The sequence below is a fragment of the Ananas comosus genome, linkage group 2 (assembly GCF_001540865.1).
Source record: "Ananas comosus cultivar F153 linkage group 2, ASM154086v1, whole genome shotgun sequence".
Lineage (NCBI taxonomy): Eukaryota > Viridiplantae > Streptophyta > Magnoliopsida > Poales > Bromeliaceae > Ananas > Ananas comosus.
The window spans coordinates 10,688,387-10,706,096 of NC_033622.1; the positions used below are offsets into that span (position 1 = coordinate 10,688,387).

At 32.5% G+C, this 17,710-nt stretch overlaps 1 protein-coding gene across 1 annotated transcript; it reads right to left on the bottom strand.

Annotated features, from left to right (window-relative positions):
- LOC109728684 (aldehyde dehydrogenase family 7 member B4) lies at positions 575-12,368 on the bottom strand. Its single transcript, XM_020259156.1, has 15 exons — positions 12,125-12,368; positions 11,866-11,952; positions 11,361-11,492; positions 11,056-11,128; positions 10,220-10,242; positions 10,043-10,106; positions 5,354-5,399; positions 4,778-4,958; positions 3,371-3,547; positions 3,096-3,260; positions 2,575-2,715; positions 2,312-2,409; positions 1,957-2,106; positions 1,032-1,099; positions 575-922 (listed from the first exon to the last, which is right to left on the bottom strand). The coding sequence occupies exons 1-14, from the start codon at positions 12,260-12,262 to the stop codon at positions 1,045-1,047; spliced, it is 1,530 nt and encodes a 509-aa protein (XP_020114745.1). The 5' UTR covers positions 12,263-12,368; the 3' UTR covers positions 575-922; positions 1,032-1,044.

Here is a 17,710-nt window from a genome sequence, read left to right on the forward strand (position 1 = left end):
TTGCGTCCCTAGTTTTATTGTGTAACCAACTTATTTATTTTATTTTATTTTATTTTACTCACATTCTAAAGGGGTTTTATCAATCCTTAAATCCAAAGGTTTACGTGTGGCATTTTTCACTCGGATAGGACTAGTGCAGCATGTCCGTGCAGTTTTCCATCGAGTAACGTGGACTTGCTCTTCGCTGTGCTTGTATGTGGTTTCAAGCCTCAACAGAAGTACTAAAAGGCAAGCCATGATATACATTGGCGACCACAAACCCTTCACGCTTGGGCCGACGGCCGCACCAGCAAAGTCGAATACGAAGGCATATTTTGCCTTCAATCGGATGAGTCGAGGTGCAACGATTGCTGCAATCCCCCCTACAAAAGTGCCTGTGCTGGTGCTGGTCGTTCGTGTTTGTGCTTGGCTGTGTCATGTGATGTATAAATGATCACTAGTTTTCTAAGCCTCTATTATCTAGGCATCAGTAGTCCCCTAAAATAGAACGTGCCGAAAGAGCTATGGTACGTCGCATGAGAAATAGTTACTCAAACATTATGACTTTTCACGTACATATATATACTTCAGGGAGTTGTAGATGGCATCTAATGCTTTAAACTCTTGTTTAAAAATTTCTAGCATTGAGTTTTCAGAGACAAGTCCGTGTTGGACTAAGGCCCATGCAGTAACTTTTTATGAAGCAAAGCTACAGACGCCCTGCAAGGACAATTGTAGAGCTTAGGGCCCGTTTGGGAAACCCTCTTATTGTAGTAACACTACATAGTGATCATGCTATGTTATCAGTTCCTCTTCAGTAATCAGAGCTCACAATGGCAGTACTTAGAAAGTCATAGAAGACGATAAGAAGAGAGCAATACAGATACTCTGTGAGGATCGGATCAGCTTCGTGCCGAGACAAGGAAGATAAGATCAGAAATGCCTGGGAACAAGAAATAGAATTTAAGGATGCTCGATAGAACAAATTGAACAACAACAACAACAACAACAACAACAACAACAACAACAACAAAAGCAAGAATGCTACTCACCATTGTACTATACCTAGCCGAAATTTATTCCTTGTGCCAAAGGTAGTTCACTTCCATAGTTGATTGTGCTGCAAAATATGGACGCTCGTTATTTCAGCTCAGAAACCAAAACAAGAAAAAGATACGCTTTGGTTCATTTCGACCTTTCCTCAAATAATTGCAAAGATAACGTTCAGATACAATAGCTAGACTGATATTTAGATTCAACTTTCCAAAATTAAGCTCTTATCTTAAGCTTGACTCAGCTAATTCACTTTGTGAAAACCATGAAATATAAAGCGAAACATTATGAAGATTGCTCAACTAATAGGTTGTAGCCGAAAAGAAACAGCCAGATGATACCAAGATTCAAGAGGCAAAACTATTTTTGAAATGGTTAGAAGGGTTTCATGATTTGCACGGGATTTGGCTCTCCAAAAAATTCTTATTCCAGTCTACTGACATTTAACCTAGGAAAACTTTTCAAATAAACTTGCCCTGAAAGAGGTACCAAACATTAAGATGCTGCCCAATTGCAACTTTACTTCGACAATAGGCACTATTAGGCACTATGGTCATGTTCACAGACGAACCTCTTGAGCAATGGAAAGGTATCAACAAGTGCAACCGATAAAAGTGATCCAAAGAACTTCAGCAGAAGTAAGAGAATATCATGTTGCTTAACGCAACCAACATTGGACAATCCAAATTGTCCGACTCCTACTCTGTCATCAGATTAACTGTCTTCTAATTTCAACCACCCAGATTCTATCAACAAAATCACATCTAAGCCTCATGCTAGTAAAGTGTGATATTAATACTTAATATAGATCAAATTCTACAGCAGAGAGTTTAACCGTGAAACTTGGAAAAACTATGAAATGCCAAACAGTCACAGTAACTCAAGGCCCAAAATTTGAAATATTTTACCAGTAAATCAACTTACCAAGTGGCGCGTCTCATATACTGCTTCCAAGAATCACTTCCTGCTTCTCGGCCACCTCCAGTGGCTTTTTCTCCACCAAAAGCTCCACCAATTTCAGCACCATTAGTAGGTATATTTACATTCACTATACCACAGTCACTGCCGAGCGGCCTACATAATACTCAAAAAAGAAAAATGAGACAATAAAGAAATGTCCAATCAAAGTGGCAAAAAGGAAGATTAAAAATAAATAAATAAAACTCATTTCCTTATTTATTAAACATCATTCACTTAGCCCCCTGAGTTACAGAATTGAAACTGAAGACCAAAAACTCGGAACTCTGAGCAACAGCCAAAAGTTGTAACTGAAACTTACCCAATCCACTTAAATATAATTTCTGGCCTACGTGTGAATATAGAGCTGCTTAGCCCTTGAGGTACAGAGTTGTTTATTTCAATTGCTTCCTTTAGAGTCTGTACGAAATTGAAAAGTAATCAAAATCTCAGTTCCAATTAGCAATACCATCTTTTATGTTAAAAGGCTTCTAGCGGTAGGAAAAATAGAATAAATTAGGACTAGGATGTGCCTAAGACATAAAAAGGTGACATTTGGTGAACGAAAAAATGTAGAATTGCTACCTGAAATTTCATTACATAGAGGACAGGACCAAACAACTCCTCTTTAACAACTGGTGCGCTCGGTGAAATCTCAACAATAGTGGGTTCCACAAAGTTTCCCTCAGATTCTATGTGGAATCCTCCAACAAGGATCTTTCCACCCTGCGAAGTTTTGAGTATGTGGTGAGATAAACATCACAGAGAACAAGAAAGCTGATATTTGAAAAACAAAGAAATTCAATATCCAAAACAACTTGTTGGCTTATAGAACTAGTAACCATTTAGACATTAGAAGGTAACTTGCTTAGCAAAATATTTTATATTAGTAGGCCCATCGATCACAAACTTGATGATGACTAAAGGAGAAATCTCACATGCAAACTAGAACTATGTTACAAACTAGTTCACTTTCAGTTCAAAGAAAATGTAAACAAGGTGGTGCATAGCTCTGTAACTGCATAGATCAACAAGTTGAACATTCGGTACAACAGATTTGATAGACAGAAATGACAGTTGTGCCTTTCTATAGGGTAGAAACTAACCTGAGATTTGATGACTTGAATGCCTCTCGTAAAGTTCTCTTTTGCAGCAGGAGTGTGCAATGGTCCCAACAAGGTGCCTTTTTCTAATGGGTCCCCAATTTTGACTTGTTTATAGACTTCGACAAGTTGATCAACAACAGTTTGATATATACTTTCATGAAGAAGCTGTTCCAACCCAAAAATTATATATATATATATATATATACATATATACACACACACATATAATGAACATTCTAATACAGAGGGAACAAAATAATACACGTGCTTCTTACCAGCCTACGACATGTGGTGCAGCGTTGTCCAGCTGTACCAACAGCAGCAAACAGAACAGAACGTACAGCGAGCTGGATGTCGGCATCATCCATTACAATAATAGCATTGTTCCCACTAAGTTCAAGCAGACATTTACCGAATCTATCATTGACGTTCCGCTGAACCGTAAGACCAACCTGTAGTTGGAGAATTAGCATTACACATGTTATCACTGAAAGAAATATTTGTTCACTTATAAAAAGTGAGGATGAAAAAGTGTTAGTATGTTCAATAAAAACATTGAATGCTATTAATACTGCCAGAAGGAAGAGCTAAAGAGAAACAACTGTAGGAAACTACACTATGGGTCTGGAATAGATGGCACTAGGAAGCTACTAATGTCGCCTTCCAAATTACGTGTTTTCTGTCCTTAAAATAGCATACTGCGGGTAATAAGTACACTTCAGAAGCAGATGGATAAAACTTTTCACAGCAAGAGCCATCAGTGAAAATAAATTAAGGTGATGGATACCAACGGACGAAAATATCAGGTACAGGTTCTAGTAAAATGACAGATAGTTAAAAAGTGCTGCTTGTAAATAGACTCAGTCAGACATCGGAAGGTAAGCTGTACTCTTATAGATTTACCACAAACTCAACAAAATTCACTATTATGTTCCGATAAGTGTAGGAATAAGATATATATCACATTTTTAAACTATGAAAACCTGATGAGTTAATGAACACTGAATAATATTAGAGAGAAATAATATACATAGACAGAGAAATAATATAGAGAGAAAATTTTAACAGCAGTTGGTGCATAAACCAAACATCCTCCCACAAAGCGTAATGAATATTGTGAGACTGCCAATGGTATTTACATCCTTCCAGCTTGAAGGCCAAACAATACAGATTTCTGGAAAAGTGGAAATGACATCTGACATAACTTTTATCATTGCAGTCCTAAAACAGGCAATTTCTTAATTTGCCTAGTTTATTTAGGAAAATTAAATTCGCATAACAAACTAATAGTAGCTTGCTGGAATTGTCTGAGTCTGTATATTTTTTATTGTCAGCTTCACAACAAGGTACCAGAATGGCACAGTATTGTGTCTTGCACTGAAGTTGGCAAGCCTGCAACTGCAGGGGAACACATCAACACCATTCTTTTATTTTCAGTGGAACAGGTCAATACACAACATGCAATCCTTGTTCACAAAACACATATTTTGATGCTGACTCATGGCCAACAACTACTGAATTGATAAACCAACCTCTCCTCTAAAAGATAAAAGCAAATTGTTTTACCTAAGCAATAAGAGACTTTTAAGAGAACAAAAGAAAACAACGACAATTAATGATAGGCTCATGAATCTTGGATTATTTGAAACACATGCAGAAACCATATCTGCATGCTTCCATACCTTGGTACTTCCAGTGAATGAAACCAGCGGTATCCTTGCGTCACAAGCTATTGCTTTACCAACCATAGCATCTCCACAAAATGCTGTGAAGATTGCACCTGGCAAATTGTTCTTCTCTAACACACCAGCAATAATTTTAGTTGTTGCAATCGTGATTAACGGAGTTGTTGGTGCACCTTTCCTGCAATGAACAGTGACCAAGATTAACTGCAACATTTCATGTTATATTTCCACTTTTGGTGACAAATTCATCCAATACAAATGAATTTATTATTTTATAGAGATAAATGCAGGATCTCTCATTTCTTGTATCTAGGTTAGAATCAGCAAAAGGAAATAAAGCTTAGCTATGGATGCACGCCAATGAAATGCAGTCTACAGAACATCCAACCTAGATTATCTTAACAAAAAGAAATACTTTTTTGTAAACAATATACTAAACGTTACTTTTCTGTAAACAATATACTAAATGTTACTTTAGACTATATATGATTTGTGTAAGAAAAAGAGCAGTAATACGCTGAGATTAGAGAACACACATACAGAAAATGGTCTAAAAATGGTCTATGTTCTTACCAGACGACACAGTTTCCACAGACTAAAGCGATGCAGGCATTCCACCCTATAACACCAAAAAGATAAATAAGGTTCAAAACAACAACATACAACGAAAATTAAACGTATTAGGATAATAGGATGCCTAAAAAATAAAATATTTACAAGAAGATTTGTCGACTAAGAGAAAAGCAAATGTTATGTGGCGCTTGAAGCGTGAGGAAAATTTGTCTCACAACTTCTGAAGCATGTAAATCAAGCTTCAGTTTGATTCGACGAGCACCACAGGATATGCAGATAGTTACATCAGAAAGACAAAACATTCTACCAGCAGAACTTTTTAAAGCTTATTAATGATGTTATTTTTTTGTTGAAGTGTCTCAAGATCTTAAATTTCGATATAATGTGACTCAAATTAGGATGCTAAGGAACCAGAATATTGACTTTCCAAATCATAGAACACAAGACATATTTGGACTAAATCTCCTAATTCAAAAGAATTTACTAGTCTGGACAATCTAAATACATTCCTGATTTTTGCCTAAACACAAAGGACATCAGAATAATACAAAATTTTAAACAGAGTATACAGATAGGTACATCTATATCTATACCTATACATTATTTTCCATAAAATTTGCCACGTGGCAATTCCTCCTTCACCCTCCTTCCCACTCCCTAATGCTTCGTTTTCTCACCCTCTCTCTCCACCCGATGCTTCACTTTTCCACCCGTCCACTTTGTAATTAATATATTCACATGATTTATTATCAACTAAACAAATTACTTTCACAAAAAAAAAAGTAAAATAAGGTTTTTTATACTTTTTTTTCTCACCTTTTCTTTTTCCTTTTTTCTTGGCCGTAAGGATAAGATCGACATCGACAATAACGGTGGAGGCGACGTGGAGAACGGGATTCGCCTCTCCGATGTCGGCAGCGTGATCAAAATGTGTATGAAGTAATAACTCTATTACTGCTTCTTTCATTATTATTATGTATAATTTATTTGCTGAAATTATAAATTTTACTATATTTTTATATATCTATTTCATATTTTCTATTTGTATTTATTGATGTTTCATTGCAATTCAAAAAATTTTAAAATTTTTACTTTGTCAACTTTCGGTCTTCTATAGCATGACCCCGCCGCAATGCGCAGGTAACTTCACTATGTAAGATAATTACGATTCCTAAAACTCTGCAAGTTGAAAATCAATTCTATTAGCCCATCTTTCAGTGTTGTTTTCTCCTCAAAGAGCAGAACTAATGAAAATCAGTCGACACATGCAAAATCGTTTAGCGCCACACCGGAAAACTTGTGCCATAAAAGAAATCCTTGCATAAATACAAAATGCTATGCTAGCATTCTCAGAAAACTTTAGTTTTTACAGAACAATGGTTGTTTCACATAATTTAATATGGATCAGAGGTAAACCCTAATCCCAGGGTATAGCAATCCAGTGCTGCCCTTCTACCTCGCTGGATCTCATGCCGTTGCTACAGTACCATCACTACAGTACTGGTCCTACAGAACGATTCCTATAGTATTGGTGCTATAGTTCATTGCTATAGTATCTGCGCTATAGTCTGTGCTGCAGTACTACCCTACGGCTATAATAATTTCAGCCTACATCAACTATTGATAGACCTAAGATGTGAACTTAAATTATATGGGAGAAAAATTAATAATGCTAGGAGCCCGGCAAGATTCAAAGTCATAACCTCCTGCTGTGTTACCATATTAAATTATGTCAACAATCGTTTGTCTCTAAAAGTTAAGCTAGTAGATAACACTGTTTTTAATATTTGCATTCAACATCAACTATTATGGCGATGAACATGGCATCTTCATTGTCTTTATCATCTCTTCCCATAGTCAACATAAAAACCCTAATTCCAGTTAAACTTACAGATACGACCTATCTAATGTGGAAACAAGTATTTCTTAATGTACTCGAAAGTTTTGACCTGGCATCTCATGTAGATGGAACAAAAGGCCTTCCACCTTAAGTCATGTGAGCAAAAAAGAAAACAATGATGTCTAATCTAGAGGATGCAATATGGAAGAGAGAGGATACGACAACCATATCGTGGATTAATGCAACCCTCTCCTAGCTATTCTACAGATGATGATATCTATTTTACCGAAGACAATTAGAGATACTTGGATATTCATCAAAAACTACTATGACAAGAGTGCTTCTAGTGCCTTCTCTCTCAAAGCAAAACTGTGCAAAAGAAAAAAGAATGATTACTATATCAAAGTATATGCAGAAAGTCAAATCAATTGGAAATGCCTTCCAGGCTATTGGTGAGACCATACCAGAATAGTGAAACCTGCCACTATTTGTACGGTGATTTCTGCTGCTTTATCTTTTGGTTGAGCTATTTGGTAACTTGATGTGAAGAACACATTTCTTCATGGAATTCTCACTGCAGAGGTCTATAAAAAATAGCCTCCTGGATTTGTGCATATTTCTTTTCCTAATCATGTTTGCCAGCTACGACTATCTCTAGCACAAGCAAGCACATCGAGCCTGGTTTTAGCAGTTCATGCCTTTTCTTTGTGAACTGGAATTTATGATTACCAGTAGTTATACTGATCCGTCCAAGTTCACCTATCGCACCAAGAATGGAATTCTTGTTCTACTTTTGTATGTTGATGATATTATTGGCACTAGTAGCTTAGAGCCTCAGAGTCCTTACTGACTTTTTTCCCTACTCTTTAGACAGAGTTTGTTATAAAAGATTTGGGACCTCTTCATTACTTCTTAGGAGAAGAGATTACTGCTTCTGCTCGTGGCTTCTAATTGACTCAACATAAGTATGCTCATCAACTTGAGTGTCATGATATGCTCTCTAGCAAGTCGATCAATACTCTACTGCCTTCCACTGCTCAGTTGTCTGCTTATAAGGGCCAACCTCTCGCTGATTCCTTTACCTATCGTCAAATTGTTGGCGCTCTTCAATATCCCACCCATATGCGACCAGATATCTATTATTGTAAATCTGGTTTTTATAGGAGTCTCATGAATCTCATTTACAGGCTATTAAGCATATTTTGTGTTATATTAGAAGAATCATGGATTATGAGCTTCGCTTCTCTCATTGTGTTTCTTCTTCTTTCATTTCTAATTGATGCAGGACAAAACAGGAACATCATAATCTATCTTCCTAGTAATAAGCCCAAAATTTAAAGAAAACTAAAATTTAAAATTTTCAAAACTTTTAAGAGTATTTTCAATTCTTTTAATTTTTTTAAAGATTTTAATGAATTTTAAATCTATTTTTGGAACTACAAAATAAAAAAAAATCCAAAAAAAGTACTGCTCGAGCAAGAAGGGTTCCTACAATTTTTTCAAATTTTTAATTCTTTTTTAAAGAAAATTGAGAAAATTTTAAAAAAGGAAAAACATAGCCAATAAATAGGGTAGAAGTCAAAATAGAATTGTTTTAGATAATTGGAAAAGTAACTTTAGAAGAAGAATAAAAAAGAAATAAAGGAAAAAAGATAACATAAGGAATTTTGCTAGCGCACACGGCACCACGACCGCAGTCAAACCATAAACACCAAACTAATTCATCATAACTCAACTCCTAAATTACAGAGTATAGGCTATATTTATAGCCTTCAAATATGATCCTAATCTAAATCAAATCCCATTTTTAAGGGATCTTTTTCTAATCCGAGCATATATCTAAAAAAACCTAAACTATATCCCTAATTTTTAGTGATTTATTTAACATGATATATCCTAAAAATCAAAAAGAAAATCTCTAAAACAAATCAAGTAAAAAAATAATTCTGAAGATAAAAAAAATAAAGTTAGAAATTCTAATTAATTTCCTACCTGCATCATTTATTCTAATGCTGATTGGACAAGACATGTTGATACCCGGCTGCCTGCCTCCGTCTGTTGTGTGTTTTGTCGCTCAAACCTCATTTCGTGGCCTACTAAACAACAACATACAATCTCTCCTTCTAATTCTGAGCTAAGTATCGCGGTGTTGCCTTTACTCTTGCCGAGGTCATCTGGTTTCGTCATCTTCTTCGTGATCTTAGTATACCGTTGCCACACCTAATATCAACTGTTTAATCTCAGCACGACATACATTGCGGGCAATCCGGTGTTACATTCACGCACCAAGCACATCAAGCTAGACAATCATTTTCTTCATAAGAAAGTACAAGTAGGTGATTTATCCTTAATACATACTTCTTCTGACAAGCAACTTGTCGACATCTTCACTAAACCATTATCTACCTCTCAGTTCTACGCGCTTCGCACCAATCTTCACATTCGTCCTTGAGATGTTCAGATTGAGGGGGATAGTAGCGTAGTTAGGGTTTACAGTATATAATTTGTATATGTTTTATGTCTTATTGGTTTAGTGAGTCACATGACTGTGACATAACTATTCTTGTTCATTGTTTATAACTACTAATGAAAACCCCAGTAGAGTGATCTTTCGGCAAAAAAAAAAAAAAAAAAACTATTCTTTAGCAGTTTAAGCTTTTGAAGAACAATGGTTGTTTCATATAATTTAATATGATATCAGAGCATGATATTTATCGGAGCAGGAGGTCCTGAGTTTGAGTCCAACTAGGCTCTTATAGTAATTGTGCAACTTACGAGCCCATCTTATAGTAATTGTGCAAATTATAGAAAGCAGTCACTAATGGAAACAGTAAAATGCACAAACTCACCAAGTACAGCACATGGAAAATTGAATGCTGTAATGACACCAACTATTCCAAGAGGATTCCACACCTAAATTATGTGAAGCATGTAAACACCAGTTATGAATAGCATACTCATATGTTGCCATCTGATCATTGGGAAGTTTAGTAATACCAATACAAAAGAACTAACTTGCTCCCCACCTCCATCATCATATGATTTGGACCTGTGAACATGAGAAACATGACACAACTGAAAAAACCAAAAGTGAAAAAGACAATAGCACGATACTTGTTGTAAAGTAACCAAATCAGATATCATATATACAATTTTATGTTTTTCATTCAGGTGAATTTCATAATTATAACTATTTTAGGTTAATCAATCAGTACAACAAGTAACTTCATCACACAATCAACATTTTTTCTATTTTTTCTAACTATTTATATTTAACAGCCTATTTCCAAAGTCAGTACCATGTAGTCTTCAACAAAGCAAATAAGAGGAAAGATTTTAGCAGTAACTTTTCCTACTATAACTCTGTGGTATTAGATTACAAAATGCTGCAATACTCACACAGTAGTTGTAGCACTATAAGAGACAATACAGTCTTCTAAGACCAAAATGGTGGCTTTACATGCAGCCATAGAATTGCCTATTTAGTTGACCAAAGTAAGAACTTCAAACGACTAACGCATAAAATAAGATGAGCATAATTGAAGTATCATAATTGCTTGATTGGTAGTAGATAGACTTTTTTGATGCAAGAGGAGGCGATAACCTTTTACAGAAAAAAAAATATTTTAGAAGCTCAAAATCTACTTTTGATAAATACTTCTTCACAGAGAATGATCCAGCAAAAAAAAATAAAGAAAGAAAAAACCAATCAGTATGACTCCTGAGGACTTTGTTGCTAAAAAATTGAACCCTAGCCATCTTAACTAAAAAGTAAAAACATGTCAGAAGTAATTATAACTTTAATCTGATATCAGGGAAAAATAAGTAAAAAAAGAAAAAGAGAAAAATAGCATGATCTTACGTTCAGATGGTATGATCGATCCATTCAGCTGCCGACTCAACCCAACAGCATAGTCGCACATGTCAATAATTTCCTACATAAATAGCAAATTTAGTATCAAATAGTAAGCAAGAGGTTTAAAGTTATTATCCGCATGAATGACATTACAATGAAAAAAAATTAATTGAACTCTTTTCTTTCACTACGAAGTACGAACTAAAGAATATATCTATTAGTAACAATTTAGCAACTACTACTTGATCCAACAATGCTAGCAAATCGTAGATCATAAATATTTAACAACTATAAAACTATAAGAGTCTTACTTGAACCTCTCCGATCCCTTCAGGAAGTATCTTTCCCATCTCAAGTGAGACAAGTCTACCAAGATGGTGAAGTTTTGCTCTCAGTGCATCACCAATCTGCCTAACAATTTCCCCCCTCTTAGGAGCTGGAACCTGGTTCAACAGTTGTGCAAACAAACAATAAGGGAACAGATTATGCGATAATGATCTATCATCTATTAGGTAGTACATCAACTAGCGCCTTTCAACAATTATGATTTTCTTTATGAAGAAGGCAGAGAATAAATACTAAAAATAAGCAAAATGGCAACAAGAAAGCAGATCCTGATAGGTTGATGAGATAATGCACTGTGAGAGCAAGATACAGAATCGTTAGAATACTTACCACGTACAATGCGATGAAAGGTAACATGAACACTCTTCACAAACCACAAAATTTACACTAACAATATAACCATATAACTCTATGCGTTTAAAAAGCAATAACTTCAAATTGTAATCTGCGACTGAGCAATAATCCCCAAACCTGCATCCATATCTTGGCCGCATCCACGCAAGCATTCATTCCCTCATCATAGTCCTGAATCGATGCCTCATTCACCTCGGCAATAACCTAAATCAATCAAAAACGACAATCACCTCCGATTACTCCATTTGCATCGATCTCCGAGCCGTTTAAAGGATCGAATCGATCGCTCGGATGATCAGAACTAGGATCACCGAGAGTATTCGATCCCCGATCGTAGCAGGGTGAAGAGAGGTGAAGGATCGAGGGGAGAACGAACCTGGTTGTTGGTAGGATTTCGCGAGGAGGCGACGGGGCCGTTCCCCTTCCAGGAGCCATTGACGAAGCATCCGAGGTTGCGAGGGGCGAGGCCGAGCTCGGAGAGGAAGTGGTGCTCCTTCCTCGTGAAGCTTCCCATGGATCGGCTAGGGTTTCTACTGGCGTGGAGAGTGGGGAGGAGGTAGAGGAAGCGGAGGGATCGGATGGAGAGGAGAGAGGAGAGACGAGGAGGATCGGAGTGTGGAGAGGGGCATTTATAGGAGGAGGTTGCGGGGGTGGGAGAGTGAGGAAGAGGGGGACGAGACGAAACGTCCGCTTACGTGGAAATTAAGAAATTAATAAACAGTAGGATAACATGTCTATTGTTCTAGATAACGTGTAAGAGTAATTATTTTAAGTGTAGAGCTACTACTATATTATCGAAAATAAAAAAATTTTAATATTTTAAATTCTTAAATTTTTTTAAAAAATTATATAGTTGAGATTATTACGATTGTTTTCTTTACAGTTGAATAGTATCTCTAGAATTAAATAGTCCCCCACAGGATAATAGTATTAATCCAAATGTTAGAAATAATTCAAGGAATTGATCTAAAAGTCAAAAAGTTGAAAACACTATATTCTCTATACTTCTGATAGTATAGTAGCTCTATTCTTATTTTAATAGTAATATTATTCATAGTTAAAACAACAATATTATTAATGAATTAGTTTTGGTCTGTAAGTTTTAATTTTCAACTAGGAAAGTTCATGCGCAATGCGCCTGATATAAAATATTTTAATAAAAAAATAAACTTAATATTTTATATTTTTATATTATTTTATTAGTATGATTATTAATTAAGTTAATTTAAATAAAAATAATTTAAATTGGTATGCGCATGGCATTAATTTTTATATGAACTTATTAGTAATCAATTATTTTATAAAGGCATTTGTAGAAAAAAAAAATTAGGAAAAAATATTAAATAATTTTAAATTTTAGATAAAATTTTAGTAAATTTAATAGATATATTCACTGTTAGTTATTAGTTATTTAATTTTTTATTAGTAAAAAAATAATTAAAATTATTAAACTTAGTCCTTTTTTATAAAATTTATAAATATTTTGATTTAATTAACTAAAACTAATCATAAAAATGAAAAAAAAATAATATCAATTAAAAAAATATAAATTTGCGGGGTCTCAAAGAATCCTAATAGTTGAGATGCTTTTCGCATTTCCTACCAAAACTTTTTGGTAAAATTGTATAGAGACCTCCTTGAATTTTAGTTTTTAGACTTAAAATAATTTTAGTTAAAAACTTTATTAATTTTATCAAATTTAATAGTAATTTCAGCAAATTTGATAATTTGAAATATCTTTTGTCATTTTAACGTAACTAGATATAAAAACTAAAATTTAAAAAATAAAATAAAATTCCAGTAGGTCTCAATTAAAAAAATTATAATTTAGAGGTATTTATATATTGTTACCCAGGATGATACTATTTCATGCACCGGGTGTATAAATAAATCTTGTGCACTTTATTTTTAAAACCTCCAATGTAAAGTTTAAACCCTGATTATTTTTTTATACATAAGTTTTCTATATAGTATAGATTATATCTATCAAATTATATTTAAATTTTATGATACTATTTACTAAAAATTAGGGACAATGTATGTAATATGATAGATGAGTAAAGAAAATTTTTATAATTGAGTAGTGGGTTAGGAGGAAAAATTACTCTATGCACTGATTGTATACTTAATTAATTATATCTTATATACCACAATTATAAATTTTATAATTAAAATTTAAACTCTATAATATTATATNGTGGGAGAGTGAGGAAGAGGGGGACGAGACGAAACGTCCGCTTACGTGGAAATTAAGAAATTAATAAACAGTAGGATAACATGTCTATTGTTCTAGATAACGTGTAAGAAGAGTAATTATTTTAAGTGTAGAGCTACTACTATATTATCGAAAATAAAAAAAAAAAATTTAATATTTTAAATTTTTAAATTTTTTAAAAAATTATATAGTTGAGATAATTACGATTGTTTTCTTTACAGTTGAGTAGTACCTCTAGAATTAAATAGTCCCCCACAGGATAATATAATAATATTAATTCAAATGTTAGAAATGATTCAAGAAATTGATCTAAAAGCCAAAAAGTTGAAAGCACTGCATTCTCTATGCTTCTTATAGTTTAGTAGCTCTATTCTTATTTTAATAGTAATATTATTCATAGTTAAAACAAAAATATTATTAATGAACAAGTTTTGGTATGCAAGTTTTAATTTTCAACTAGGGAAGTCCCTACGCGATGCAACTGATATAAAATATTTTAATAAAAAAATAAACTTAATATTTTATATTTTTATATTATTTTATTAGTATGATTATTAATTAAGTTAATTTAAATAAAAATAATTTAAATTGGTATGCGCATGGCATAAATTTTTATATGAACTTATTAGTAATCAATTATTTTATAAAGGCATTTGTAGAAAAAAAAAATAGGAAAAAATATTAAATAATTTTAAATTTTAGATAAAATTTTAGTAAATTTAATAGATATACTCACTGTTAGTTATTAGTTATTTAATTTTTTATTAGTAAAAAAATAATTAAAATTATTAAACTTGGTCCTTTTTTATAAAATTTATAAATATTTTGATTTAATTAACTAAAACTAATCATAAAAATGAAAAAAAAATAATATCAATTAAAAAAATATAAATTTGCGGGGTCTCAAAGAATCCTAATAGTTGAGATGCTTTTCGCATTTCCTACCAAAACTTTTTGGTAAAATTGTATAGAGACCTCCTTGAATTTTAGTTATTAGACTTAAAATAATTTTAGTTAAAAACTTTATTAATTTTATCAAATTTAATAGTAATTTCAGCAAATTTGATAATTTCAAATATCTTTTGTCATTTTAACGTAACTAGATATAAAAACTAAAATTTAAAAAATAAAATAAAATTCCTGTAGGTCTCAATTAAAAAAATTATAATTTAGAGGTATTTATATATTGTTACCCACATTAAGTGGGATGATATTATTTCATACACCGGGTGTATAAATAAATCTTGTGCACTTTATTTTTAAAACCTCCAATGTAAAGTTTAAACCCTGATTATTTTTTTATACATAAGTTTTCTATATAGTATAGATTATATCTATCAAATTATATTTAATTTAAATTTTATGATACTATTTACTAAAAATTAGGGACAATGTATGTAATATGATAGATGAGTAAAGAAAATTTTTATAATTGAGTAGTGGATTAGGAGGAAAAATTACTCTATGCACTGATTGTATACTTAATTAATTATATCTTATATACCACAATTATAAATTTTATAATTAAAATTTAAACTCTATAATATTTTATATATATATATATATATATATAGACTTTCTACATGGTGTAGATTATATTTTTATTAAAGTATATTTTAGTTTAAAATATTAATATTTAGAGAATAAATTTGATATGTATAATATATTTTTATAAATCAGTAGCATGCAATATTTTTAAAGTGGAGGACACTTGTCGCCTACTTGTCTTCAGATGTGACCAACTCTTTTTCAATGTAGAAAAATATATATATATATAGAAGTATAAATATTTTATAGTGAATAATTAGATGTAAGAAAAAGTGTTATTTTTTTACTGGATTATTATTAGAAATTCACATGTGAGAATTTTTTTTTTCTAAATATAAGAAAAGGTGTTATTAGAAGTACATGTAGTTCTTCTTTTTTTTCTTTTTTTCTTTTTTTTTCGAAGTAGGCCCTACTCCCTCACCCATGTAGTCTAATTCATCAATTTAATAAATGAAGCAGGTAACGTGCTACCTTTCTCCTCAAAAAATTATTAAAATTTCACATGTGAGAATATTTTGCATAGCTAATAATCAGAGTTGAATTTTCACCCATAGCAAATTAAATTCGCACGAATATTGTGATGCTCGGTTTCTAAGAAGGTCGCTCATTCTAAAACTATTCTAATCCACATTTAACTCTCTTAATCTATTAGGCCTAGCTAATGTTCAAAATTGTATAGCCGGATTAAGAAGTTTAACTTTATTATATCTTATATAACATTCTCCCTCCTTTAAAATCTAACGTTCTTGTCAGGCTTAGACTCATAAGTATCAGATGATGCAAGACTCGTCTCGTCTAATTTTAAGAGCCTCACGTACTCTCCCTAATGTATAATCTAGCTTAGACGAGACTCATCCTATTTTTCCGACTAGTAATTGACTCTGATACCAACTGTGACGCTCCACTTTCTAGAAACTCATCCATCCTAGGACCACTCCAACCTTATCATGATTAACTTTTTTAGTCTCTTGGGTCTAACTATCGTCCAAAATATTATAATCGGATTAAGAAATTTATTAGTCCTATTGTATATTATATATAGAATTATTTGGAGTCTCATAAATGTAGATTCAGGCAAATTTAAACCAAACCTAACATCTCGAGCATATGAAATCGAACTGCAATGTCACAGTCCGCTTATATCGCTGTCCAACCACAGTGGATATAAATTTTACTCGTCGATTGGCAACAATTACATCGAACTACAGAAGATCGTATATTGTTAGTACAATTATTGCTGTGTAATTGATATCAAATCATCAAACAGATCATAATATTTTCAAAAAAAAATTATATTTTTCATTCAAAATATTTTAATGGGTACCATTTACAACTCACAAAATGTTTGATTGATTATAGGGTTAAATTAATTTGCCTCTTATAGTTTAGCATATTTTTGCTTTGTTATTATATAGTTAAAAAATTATATTTAACTATTCTGTAATATTATTTTTGTTTCACCAATAATACCTCCATCAAATAGGATAGTAAATTAATATTTTTTTAAAAATTAAAAGATAATGCTTTGTTCAACGATAGATCGTTATAGTAACATAAAAAAAAAATCATAGAAAAATTACATGTAACTTTTTCAACCATATAGTAGCAAAATAACATTTTTTTTTTTTGAGAGATAGGTAGCATGCTGCCCGCTTCGTTTATTTCATTTAGAAATAAACTTAGCTGAAAATATAAATTAATAAGGATTCGAACTTGAGTCTCGGGTACCAACCACCAAGCCCTTTGCCACTTGCTCTAGGAACAGTCGGTTATAGTAGTAAAATAACATTATGCCAAGCTATACGATAGTTATGTGTAATTTTTAGGAACTATAAAATGACAAAATGAAAATATGCTAAACTATAGTGAGATAAATTGAAGTTTAGTGTTGATTTTTTGGGGTCAGGATTTTAAGCTTGTGTCTCATAAGATCTGGACTTTGAGCCTCTGGGTGTTTATAAATTTATAGCTCAAGCTCTGGGCTTCAGATTTAATATTTGTAATTAATTCTTTAGGAAGGGTTTTAGGAATATGGAGTCTATGAATATTTTCATATAAATAAAAACAAAAAAGGAAAATGACAATTGATAATGTAAGTACTAAGTAGTTGTTTTGGAGCTAAAATTTTTTGAAAAATGTTGTGTGTCTTTCAAAATTTTGCCTAGTTTTTTTTTTTTTTTTTTTTTTTTTTTTTTTTTT

Excerpts from the sequence above, each read along its gene's own strand:
- LOC109728684 (XM_020259156.1), bottom strand. The coding sequence starts at position 12,262 with ATGGGAAGCTTCACGAGGAAGGAGCACCACTTCCTCTCCGAGCTCGGC. Across the intron at positions 3,548-4,777 it reads CATTCACTGGAAGTACCAAG|GTTGGTCTTACGGTTCAGCG; the intron begins GTATGGAAGCAT and ends CTCCAACTACAG. Across the intron at positions 3,261-3,370 it reads GCACCACATGTCGTAGGCTG|CTTCTTCATGAAAGTATATA; the intron begins GTAAGAAGCACG and ends GGGTTGGAACAG.